The 12,392-nt window shown below is 41.5% G+C and overlaps 1 protein-coding gene across 5 annotated transcripts in view; it reads left to right on the top strand.

Annotated features, from left to right (window-relative positions):
• Positions 1-12,392, top strand: part of DOCK3 (dedicator of cytokinesis 3) — a 595,846-nt gene that overhangs the window by 491,149 nt on the left and 92,305 nt on the right. For all 5 annotated transcript variants that reach the window (XM_042929498.1, XM_042929501.1, XM_042929500.1 and 2 more), the window contains 6 exons: positions 4,801-4,925; positions 6,443-6,605; positions 7,143-7,249; positions 7,815-7,986; positions 8,359-8,456; positions 11,246-11,329. In XM_042929498.1, the coding sequence (XP_042785432.1) occupies positions 4,801-4,925; positions 6,443-6,605; positions 7,143-7,249; positions 7,815-7,986; positions 8,359-8,456; positions 11,246-11,329 (749 nt within the window). The remainder of the gene's footprint in view (positions 1-4,800; positions 4,926-6,442; positions 6,606-7,142; positions 7,250-7,814; positions 7,987-8,358; positions 8,457-11,245; positions 11,330-12,392) is intronic.

The raw sequence follows: 12,392 nt of genomic DNA on the forward strand, positions 1-12,392 counted from the left end.
TTAAAAAATAAAATAAGAACTACAACACATTACAACATTGGTCATATGCCTGAAATTGTCTAAGTTGAATGGTTGTTAATGTCTCCATATCCCCATGATGCTGTCGGAGGACTTCACTCCTATTCTGCCAAAAGATAAAATTGGTGCCATCCTGAGCAGGCTGCTATGTCTGCTGAGAGAGAGGTTAGTTCTAGTTTCACATGATCTTAAGGGAAAGAAAGCACTCTCCCTCCTAATCCTATCTAGAAGTAGACAAGGTATAAGTAAATAATAGTGTTAAATACTAGTATCCTTGAACCCAAATCTTCCTAATATGTGGTATGACTCATTTATACAGAAGGAACATGAATGTAATAAAGAGTCTAAACAAGACTGAGTGCCCAAATCTGTATTGGCTGTCCTGGATTATTTCTCTTGGGATGGAATTCTACATAGGCTAGAGCCATGTGGACCCAAAATTCCTGGTAAGGCTGGAGTAATCTGGCAGGAGATTCTCTTGCTAACAGATGCTCTGGTGCCCAAGCCAGACCTCAGAGGTTCTGAAACCTCTCCAAAGACTGCTGTCAGAAGAGATGTGCAAACACATTGTGAGCTCTGTTTCTCCAGTGTCATACCAGGGTGCAGGTCTTCAGAGGATCACACCTGGCCACTGAGGTGTGCAATTCTCTGTGACTGCTGGATGCAGCTTTGTCACAGTGTTCTCGGCCCCCTAAGATTTCTGGTAGCTGAAGAACACTGTTTCCTTCTAAGACCTCCCACTCCATAAAGACCCCAGAATATTTCAGGCCAATCCCTGACATAAGAAGGTGGCTTCAGGTTCATTACCCTGCTCCTTCCCAGCAGCTGCTTATTTATACTCACAAGAATCTGGATTTTTGATGTGTATTTGCAGTGTAGTAAAGCTGTTCTTGACACATAAACACCCAAGCCAGGTATCAGGAAACTATAGTCCCTGGGCCAAATCCAGCCAGAGGCCTATTTTTGTACCACCTGCCAGCTGAGAGTGTTTTTTCACATTTTAAAAGGGTTGTGAAAGCAAAGAACATGTAACAGAGACCTATGTGACCCAAAAAGCTTAAAATATTTACTATCTGGCTTCTTACAGAAAAAGTTGGCCAACCTCTACCTACTCTTAAGTCCCTAGTTCTCTGGCAAGCAGCTATACCAACAGCTGGCTACTCTCTGAGACTGTGAAAAGAACAAAGTTTATTCCGTGGCCCTCCTATAAGAACAATCTCATGCATTCATCTTTCCATTCAAGAAACTCTGTTGCATGTCAGCTGAGCACTAAACAGAGATAAAAAGGCATTGCTGATGCTTTTAGATGCTCTGCCAACCTTAGGAAGCAGAGCACACCTAACAAAGGGAGGCAGAGTTGCCCTCAATAATACCTACTCCCACATCCCGCAGAAAAACCTCCCACTTCCATACCCCTCTCAGCATTCCTCTGTTCTGCTTAAGGGCTGCCTAGTCCCTAACACCCAGAAAAATTTCAGCAGCAGCTTCCCAGCAAACCCCCATGGTCTGGTTCCCTGGCATTAAACCCTGAAGAACATCAGAATTGCCTTGTGATTTTTGGTTTTGTTTAATGTATGTACACAAGCCTCACCCAATACCAACTGGAATCTCAAGAGGTAGACGCTAGAAATCTGTTTTAATAAGTTTCCTAGGTGATTAGAATACAGCCACCCACCCAGTGTTCTGTAAACTAACCTCACAAACTACTGCTCAGGCCTTCTCTTTCCCATCCTCATTGTAATGTGCCTGTCCTCATCCCTCTCCTGGTAATATTTCCTTGCAATTGGCGCTAAAGTTTATAGGAGCCTCCTGGAGACAGTGCCTTAACCCAAACACATGATTCCACTGTAGGCTTTGTGAACATGTAACATGTAATAAGGACAGCTGAAGAGCAGGGAATCTCAGGAGCTATCTGTCAGGCAGGCCTGGGTCGTTAGATCCCAGGAGCCTTTCACATTGGCTGCTTCTTAGGTTTTCTCCTAGTTCCAGGAGAATTAGTGGAGAGCTCTATTTAAATGATCCCCAGAGAGCTTTTGACAAGAAGGCCCCAGCAACATTAACTATCACAGTTCTAGAAATTGAGGCCATAAGTTGCAAAACTGCAACCCATAAAGCGGCCTAATACCTATTCTGCTGAGAATAGTCCTGGTGTAGGCAAGTCTGTTCTCCAAATAAAGAGCAGCAAAAGATCTGATGAAATCAAGCTGCTTCAGTCTGTAACTCAGAGGGTATGTTTACTTGTATTGATAAATTGTCTCAGCAAGATATCACTAAAGGCATTCTATTTAAATAGGAAGTTTTAAAAGAATGAAAGCTGTAGGAATATCTAGCTCAGCCCTTCCATTTGAAATTAGCATGTTGATTTAAAATGCTCCAGAGGAGCTGCCCCAGAAACCATGAGCTCACTCTATATAATCAACACAGACCAAATTCGGTCATTATCAATCTCAAAGATAATACCCACTTTTGTACGAGTATTCTGTATCATATATTGATAGGAAAAGCTCACATGTTTCATTTGAAGGACACATTTATTTATGGTTAACTGTTGTGGAGAGCCACAGAAATTTAAAATGTTTGTACATGCTAGAATATTATTGCTGGTAGCCGGTATCTGCTTTTACAAGTCATGTGGATTACCTTGAGAATAACTTCTAGAGAGTGCTGGTTTAAACCAGAGTAATAGTTAAACAAAGTACCTATTCTGTAGATTAGACGTTAAAATTCTCTAGACTATTCACTTTCTGCCAAATCAGTGTAGAAATTTAATAATTACTTAAATTCCATAGAAGAGCTAATGTGTAAGTAAAAGACTTTTATCAAAAGAAGGCTCTAAGATGTCTGTTTCAATTGTTAAAAATTCAAGGTGTAACCAACTGTGATTTGTCCCATTATAATACCAATTACCTATAGTAAAGGTCCCATTTAATTTTGAATTTTACTTTTAGGAATGATTTTATTCAGCTTCTGCCCTTACAATAGCAAAATGATGGATTTGACTTTCCCTGCCGCTTTCCTTTCCTACCTTACCTGCACACCTGAGTGCTATTTTAATGATATGCTTGAAGGGCCCAAGCAGAGATGTCCAAAGGAGGCAGATTAAAGTCCAGACTCCTGAGAATTCAAAGTAGAGGCTTTTCTCAGCCAGGAGGGAAGTCCATGTGAACTGCAAGAATAGACATCCTCTAGGCTGTCCTGCCTATCCAGCAGTTAGTTGCATTTGTATGTGATTTTCAGAACATAATTTCCTTTCCCTTCATGGTAGCCTCAGGGCTGTTGGGGAACAAGATGTTTTTCACGCATTAGAGAAAGTTCCCTGGGCTGTCAGAGAATAATTAATTGCTTCTCGTTGGCTGTTCTTCCTCACTTATGCTGAAGTATTTTGAGAACTTCATTATGCAACTAAATAACCATGGCTGCACTTCTGGTATAGTAAGACCACCTGAATAATAGGTCTGGTCATGAAGACCTCCACAGCTCAAGGTATATGCCAGTTCTAGTCTATTATGTTTCATGCATAGGAGATACTAAGACACTTGCATAATCAGAAAGGTAGTCTGTGCAGAAAATGAGCCATCATCATGTATCTGACCAAACCAGAAAGCTTACTTGCTAACCAAAAACAATATCTGTTTATTTCATTGTGATTCCAAGTAATGAACATTTTCAGATTTTTCAGTTTTGCTAAGAACTGAGGTAGAAAGAATGTTTTGAATTGGCTTACTTTGCAAGTTAATCTTTCCATCACCTCTCAGTTGAGTTCTTCAGGCTGTTAGCACATCTTCACTTTGACCTTACATGTTTTCCTATACCATTTTTTTCCCTTTGAAGATTTTTTTTCCCAGGACTTTACATTGTTGTTGTTGTGGTTGTCATCGTGGTTGTTGTTTTGAAAGTCAAAATACCTTCTTTAGAATGTATGAATAAAATTGGTCATGTTACAAACTTAGAAGCTTAGAGCAGCCCAAATGAGCTCTTCTTACACATGAATAGACAATCCCCTTCCCCTAAAAAAAGGCAGATGTGGTCATTTCGTAGGTCATTTCGGCTTGCAGTTTGGGCTTCACCTGCCCAAGTCTCGAGCAGCAGATATTGGCAAAGTGGGCAGAAGTCAGAGAGAAGCAAAGAGCATAACAGATTGTTACCCCAGTGCTTTAGCACCTGTGCTTCTGGAAAGTCATCTGCTCCCAGAGCACTTGCAACACAAAGAAGAAAAAAAATGACAGTCCAGTGACCTGGGTCTGGCATTCCAGCAAGGGATGGGATTTGGAGCTAAGCCTCCAGAAGGAAAAAGTAGTGTATCCTCTAGTCAGACTCAGAAGGGTTGCAAGTTGAAAAAGAAAACCTGTAAAGGAAAAAGGAAACCACTTTTTTTTTTGGAGTGATTAGTAGTTAAGTAGTAGACATAATACAATAAATGTTATTCCTGTTGATTCTAAAAATCTTCCCCCTTTGGAAGGTTTAGATTTCAGCTATTCTCCTGGAAGATAGAGAGACTGAGTAGTCACCTGTAATACAAGAGAAGATTCTCTGCCTCAGCTTTTCCCACCCTGGACAAGCTGTGGTGAATACCTTTAGAAATTAGACTTAGAGAGCACCTGACTAACCAACAGAGTGCTGCCGCACTGCTATCAGTAGAATGTCCACCGTTATTAACCAAGCTTGCAATGCTCTGAGCACCCACCTCAACACTGGAGGATCCAAATGCTAGCCTGGTCCTCCGTACAAACGGGGCAGTGTGGCTCCTATGGTCTTGAAGACATGACATTTCTCTCCCCATAGGTGATATCCGCAATGACCTGTACCTAACCTTGGAGAAGGGAGATTTCGAGAGAGGGGGAAAGAGTGTACAAAAGAATATTGAAGTGACCATGTATGTGCTTTACGCAGATGGAGAAATACTGAAGGTAAGACTTGCCAGTCAGTTGGGAAAGGAGGCTAATCCTGTAATAATTTTAATGAGTCTATGGACTTTATTCAGAGACCCATTCATCAAGCAGACTGCACTCACATCACCACATATGCATTCTTCTCTGTCTTTTCTTCAAGGAAACCCTGCAGTATGCTTTGATAATGACTTCCAGTGTCACACAGCCTTTTTAGAAATTCTTCCCAGTCTAACCTCAATCCTTCCTGCTCCAATTTAGACCTATTCCCTCTAGTTGTGTCCTACATGTTACTTTTTCTGCCATTCTGTCTAGCATCAAGCTACCTACTTTTGGCAACTGTTATTAGGTCCCACTCTTTTTGTTCCTTAAGCTAATGAAAGCTAAAAAAAAGTTTCTCTTTGGTCAAGAGTAGGACTTAGGCACTCACTTGCTGGTACCAAGTTATGTGACAAGGAACAGCAGACTCAGGCTGTAAAAGATTATTTCCAGCCAATGCCAGTACAAGGATGCAAGTGTATCTTCTGTCACTCTTCATTCAAAGTGAAGACCTGGAGTGCTGTTTTTCCATTGTCAGTGTGTCAGATTTCCCTCAGTCATGTCATGGTGAAGTCCCTGGCAAGTAACAAGGCATCATTTGCACAGCACTTGACAGAAGGCAAATCACTCTTTTATAGACCTCGCTCCTATATGTTGACAATAGCCTTGTGAGGTAGGCAGAGCAGGAGTGGTCATCCACATTTTACAGAAGTAAATAGGTAAAATTAGTCAAAATCATCCCCCAAAGCTAGAAATAAATGGAGGATATTGTTTAATTGGTGGTAGAAGCACTGATTTTTGTTTCCTTTTTAAAAGCCCATCTCGAAGACTAAGGCGTGTCCATTGTTGGCATGGATAATGCCAAGGTCAGCAGAGCTGTCAGCTGCTCAGACCACCCTTGTGCAGATAGGGAGCTGCTCCTGATTGTATTGCCTGCAACTTCCTGTCTTCCAGGAAGATGGGACTACATCTTCATGGCAATATCTGAAAACAGGAGGTCAAATTAAATCTGGTCTGCCTTGTCTATATCCAAAAACAGTCAGCCAAGGGCAACCTAAAATGCCAGTGCAACATTGGGGTAAGGAAGATTAGAAAACAAGCTCTCTCCACTTTATAAATTAATTCATTTTCTGATCAGGTAAAGTGCCATATACAGTTGACTTCTCCTGTGGAGTTCATTGTTTCCTTTCTTAATGAGGATGAAGAACCTATCTTAGTGGTTCACATACACTGTTCAGCTGCCCTCCAGTTTATTGAGCAGCGTGTGTGGTTACTTTTGCCCCACGGAAAAGAAGGAGCATTGTTGACTGCTGATTCCTTATGCCATCTACACAGTTGTTTCCAAAAGTATTGAGTTTAAGTCAAATGAATTTTCTCATCTTGTAGATTTGGCCTGGTGGGAAAATAAGACTTGCGCAAAGGAGAAAGTGTCCTAGTGACAGAGAAATCCAGGGGCTTCCTCCAGCAAGATCACACTTTATTTTGCTTCTCTCTTCCAGGATTGTATAAGCTTGGGTTCAGGAGAGCCAAACAGGAGTTCCTACCACTCCTTTGTCCTCTACCACAGTAATAGTCCTCGCTGGGGAGAAATTATCAAATTGCCCATCCCCATTGACCGCTTCCGGGGCTCCCACCTGCGCTTCGAGTTCAGACATTGTTCCAGTGAGTGAGACTTCTCTCCACATTCCTTGGAAGATATGAATGTTCTATTGTCTCAGAGTTCTTTCCTCAGAAAGAGAATTAAGAGGGTTCTTATTGTTGGGGCAATAAAATGAGTTCTGAATAAATGGGTACTCAGAGATGGGGTGTCAACAGAGGCTGTTCTGTGTACAGTGACTCAAAACCAAAAAAGGTCTGGTACTCATCCTTCTTTGTGTCTGGTCCAGACACTGGATAATTACCAGTGTTATCCTCCTTTGGATGTCTCCTGTGTACATATTAAACTGTTCCTTAAAGAGCCTCTGATTTATCAAGACTAGCAGTCTAGTTTCTATTTGGGTCTAGATAGCCTGTGTACCTTGGGATGTAAGTGGAAATTCAGTCTAATACATTTCTCATCATTCCTGCAGTCAGGTATGTACCTAATTAATGAAAGTAAGGGACAAAGAAGTAAAGAATGTAGGTGATAAGCACAAGGGGAATTTCTGTTAAAACACAAAGTGAAGGGCAAAAACAACTAACACTTAGCTCTGGTTGCAGCAAAGGACAAAGGGGAAAAGAAACTCTTTGGCTTTGCATTCTCACCCCTGATGCGGGATGATGGCACCACTCTCTCAGATGACATCCATGAGCTCTATGTGTACAAGGTATGGAGCCTGTCTGTCTCTCACCTCAACCTTCACACTCCTGAAGCCACTCTCACACATGGTTCTGAGTTAGGTGGCTTTCAGTGGGCAGGCCAAAGGATCCAGGGTAGTGCGCTGGTGGATGACAGCAGGACAGCTGTGGGCAGGCTTTTGTCATGTAACTACAGTGACCTTCCTCCCACAAGTAATGCCAGCAGGCCCTTTGTCCCTCACCTCCCACTCCACAAGTAATGGAAGTCTATTACCAACTCCTCTGTGCCATTAGCTAGTACATTCAGAGACCTGCCATTTGAGATTATGGTTTTGTCAGCTATCACAGCATGGCTGCCACCCAAAGTTGCCTGCACAGCAGATGGAGGCCACCTGCCCCACCATGTTCTCTCTAAAAGGCATGTGAGCCATATGGGGAGTTTCTGAACAGAAAGCACTCTTCTAAGAGGACCTGAGGCCCAAGATCTAGCCTCAGGAAGATGAGAGCAAACATCAACATCGAAAAATCTGTGACCTGAGTTTTCTACATGTCATGGTTCAGGAAACATTCTGTGTTCTCTACTTTTGCCTGCAGTGCGATGAGAATAGCACATTTAACAACCATGCTCTGTACCTGGGCTTGCCCTGCTGCAAAGAGGACTACAATGGCTGCCCTAACATCCCCTCCAGCCTCATCTTCCAGCGCAGCACCAAAGAGTCTTTCTTCATTTCCACACAGCTCTCCTCCACCAAACTGACCCAGAATGGTAGGTGGTGGTATCTGCAGGGTGCTGCGCTCCCTGTCCTCAGTGACTGGTTCCATGTTGCTGATACATGCTAAGGGAAAAAGAAGTCAATTGCTTTTTCATGCTACAGTGAGGGCATTCTTTTCATCTGAAGTCGAAGGAACCACTTGGTAATAGCAACCTGTAAGATTTCCCATGGTTTTATTAGCTCCAGAATGCACCTCCAGATTTCACAGATGTGTCTTTGGCCTTGATGTCACCACTAAAGAGTCTGTTGTAATGTTGGCAGCTACTTCTCTTCCCCCAGATTCCACCTGTCCTTGGCAGGGAAAGTCTGGGCTTTGCTTGTCCTTGGCATAGCCAGTGTTCACTACTTTTGGGCTTGCTTTGTAGTGGACCTCCTTGCTCTGCTGAAATGGAAGGCTTTTCCAGACCGGATCATGGACATACTAGGGCGGCTGCGGCATGTCAGTGGAGAAGAAATTGTTAAGGTATGCCTTCCTATAATTCATAGATGCTACCTAAGTAAGAATCTGGGCAGAAGGTCTTACTTCACCTTGATTTCTACCAGTATACCTCTAAGACCATTTCTCAAAATATAATTAGTGAGTAGGACTAGAGTTATTTTTCTTTTTATTTTTTTTTCAGTTAGCTTCTTTTTTAAAAGTAAGTATGACATCAGGTTTATTACCTTTTAGAAACTAAGTTATAAACCCTATTTTCTGGCTTTTTTTTCTTCCTAGAAAGTAAAATGATAATTAGAAACATACCCAGTGCTTTGTGCTGCCTCCTCTTCCTTCCTTAGGTCTCTTTTTCATTTTCCTTATCTGTAACCCTTTTACCACGAACCTGGCCTGAAGTCTTTCTGGCCGTACTCACTTGATTATCTAGAAGAACTCTAAATACTCTCCATTAACTTGTAGCTGCTGCTTTTGCCCAGTCTCTCACTTACAGTCCATACCAGAGACCTTTTCCTACTCCCTGCCTCAACTGCTTTCTCTAGATACCTTTGTGACTTTTCCCATCTATGGCCCCGTCAGGCTGACAGCAATACTACAAGTCCCCTGTTGTCTTCTGTAAGGCTTCTCTGCATTGCACAGAGTGTTTGCCCACCTGGCACCTCCTGATGGTGAAAGTGCTGCAGGTGGATTCTGCACAATGGACTGAAGTCTGCTGAGGAAAGTGGAGGTGCTTTTGATGATGAGCAAGAGCAGTGGAATGTAGAATAGACACTAAGTGTCAAGAAGACAACAACTTGTCATCAGTGAGCATTGCTCTGTCATTATAATTATCAAATCAATTAGCACAGATACCCTATCTGTACTTGAATTTTATAGCTCCATTGACTCAGTAACACACAACATGCTGTCTCCAAATGAGAAACAATTTTAAAGTCTGTATACATCTGTATATTTTTATGAAGTTTTGTCTGAATTTTGTTTAAATCAATTAGAGTATCATAAATTTTAAAAAGAACTCTTAACCAGGCTAATACTAGTTTTTGAAACTTAAGATCAGTTTATTCTCAGGGCATATTTTTCTTCTAAATATATCCAATATTGCACTGTATATTAACTAAAATATAAAAATAAACATATTTAAAATATCAATTAGCAGACAAGGTATTAAGAGAAGTGTATGATTTTTTTTTGAGAGAGAGCAAGTGAGCATGAGTGGGAGTGGGGGTAGGGGCAGGGGAAGAGAAAGAATCTTAAGTAGGCTCCACGCCCAGCATGGAGCGCAACACAGGGCTCAATCTCATGACCCTGAGATCAGCACTTAAGTAGAATAAAGAGTCAGACACTTAACCTAGTGAGCCACCCAGGCACCCCAAAGTCTGATCTTTTTGAGGCTGAGTAGTGTTGTATTTCCAGTAAGAGACTATCTTATCAGCATATCTGCTTTTAGCATCAATAATTGATCTCAAACTACCAGAAGAGAGTGTGAAAAGAATGTGCCAGCATTTTTAAATATTATTTTTTACTTTTTATTAGACTATTTCAAATATACACAAAAGTAAAATGGTATAAAGAACCCTACATGTATCTATCACCTAGCACCAGCAGTCATCACCCTATGGCCGATCCTGCCCATCAACGCTGCCATCCAAACCTTCCACCTTAGACTTGTTTTAAAGTAAGTTGTAACTTGGCAGTGAGAAAGAATGAAATCATGCCATTTGCAGCAATATGTGAATAAAACTGGAAGGTATTACGCTGAGTGGAATAAGTCAGTCAGAAAAGGACAGATATCATATGTTTTCACTTATATGTGGATCTTGAGAAACTTAACAGAAGACCATGGGGGAAGGAAGGAGAGAAAAATAGTTACAAACAGAGAGGGAGGGAGGCATGCCACAAGAGTCTCTTAAATACAGAGAACAAACTGAGGGTGGATGGGGGGGAGGGGAGAGAGGAATATGGGTTATGGGCATTGAGGAGGGCACCTGTTGGGATGAGCACTGGGTGTTGTATGTAAGTGATGAACCATGGGAATCTACCCCAAAAACCAAGAGCACACTTTACACACTGTATGTTAGCCAATTTGACAATAAATTATATTAAATTTAATAATAAAGAATAAACAAATAAGATAAAATAAACATTGTATCATTCAATTGCCTTTTGACCAACAGAATGTTAGACTTTATTTTGGAAGAAGACTGTCAGTATCCTTGAGTATTATTCTCTCCCTTGGATTTTGTATCTTAGAAAGAAAAAGGCGTATGTTAAAAACAAAAAACAAAAACAAAATGGTACTTCTTTTACCCTCATTGACAGACCTCAGCAACAGCTTTCTCCCTTCTCCCAGAATACTGATTTCTAGACCAAAACATGGTTTCTATAGTTAAGACCTAGCCTGCCACACCCTCATTCAAATGTCCTTTAAAGAGTTAGGCCACAATAAAGAGTGAGGGGCTACTAAACTCTTTAGGGTCCCAGGAGAGTGAACTCTTTTTCTCAAAATGAATTTGGCATCAGAATCACTTAGATTGACTTTATTTCAAAATTACAATTCTACATGGATGTCCTGTTTTTTTAAGTGACCGTTCTTTCCATAGAAATTTTGCACTTACCCAAGAGGAAGAGCCTCTCCAAGTATCTCTCAGGGCCCTTAGCTAGGTGGAGGTGGGATCCTAGATTAGTTTAGTTTAAGTGGTGATTTGAGATCTTAGGAGATCTTTGAGTTTGTTTATTGGGAGATGAGTTCATTGGTGTATGGAAGTTTGACCATGTGTTCAAGGTCCTAAGATCTGAGCCGTCTGGTTTTTATGTTGCAGTTTCTGCAGGACATCTTAGATACACTCTTTGTGATTTTGGATGATAATACAGAGAAATATGGCCTGTTGGTGTTTCAGTCTTTGGTAAGTCTCACCCCTCCCGACTTTTCATTTTTATTTATTATTTCTGTCATATGTTTTTAAAAACACAAGGGAGGCAGTTTATTAGAGTGAGTCAGTATAACATCTATGCAGATGTTTCCAATAGAAAAGTGGCTGAGGAGTGTCACCCAAGGAAGACCAACCAACCTACCGACCGGGCAGATCCCTACAGCATCAAATTTGAAGAATTCAGCATGGCCAGGTCTGGGCCTCAGTAGTTTTGATACCTCAGTCTCATCACTGTTGCAGAGTTGCCTAGCCCCTGAAATAGAGACCTACACCAATAAAAGGCTTGGAGACTGGTATAGGAAACCAGATGACCTGTTTTTTCACCTACAAAAATAGGGTATAATGGCCAGGAAGAGAAGAGTCTCATCTGTGATGGTCTGAGCATCACACTCTCTCCCTTTGGGCAGTTGTTTGGGAACCCAAGTCTCTGTAGGTTGCTTAGTGAGAATGGACAGTGATTTGAATGTTCAGTGCATTTTGCTTAATATATCCTGTCCTATAGGAGTGCTGTATATTCAAGAACCATATACTGTAAGTCTACCTGATAGATGAGGAGCAGAAGCGAGAGTTAAAATGGCACTTGCGTAGATTGCCCCTCTGGCTTTTCTTCCTTGCTTTCCTGGCCAGCCAGCCCCATTTCGGAAGGGCACAGCCTTTCATAGGTTGATCTGGCTCAGAGGACAATCTTTTTTTTTTTTTTTTTTTGTCTCTTTTCCAAATTTTTTGAGACACCTTAGAATTTATGCCACCTTACACAGGTATTGCTTTGCCTTTTCCTAGTCTGTATTGTGTCATCCAGCATTATTATGAAGAGAGAGGCTCAGAGTAACACTAGCACAAACAGATGAGTCCCAAGTCCAGACTGGGTGGCCAGGGGCTGTGGGAATAGAGCAGACAAGACAGAAATACAGGCACAGAATAGAAATCTTACATTCTCTGCCCATGGAAAACACTAGAGAAAATACTGACGGTTTATCATTTCTTGAAGAAGCAAGAGTTCTGTTTCCTGCTGGGGATAAGTCCAGGGTCTCCAGTG

This window comes from Panthera leo, chromosome A2, assembly GCF_018350215.1.
Source record: "Panthera leo isolate Ple1 chromosome A2, P.leo_Ple1_pat1.1, whole genome shotgun sequence".
Lineage (NCBI taxonomy): Eukaryota > Metazoa > Chordata > Mammalia > Carnivora > Felidae > Panthera > Panthera leo.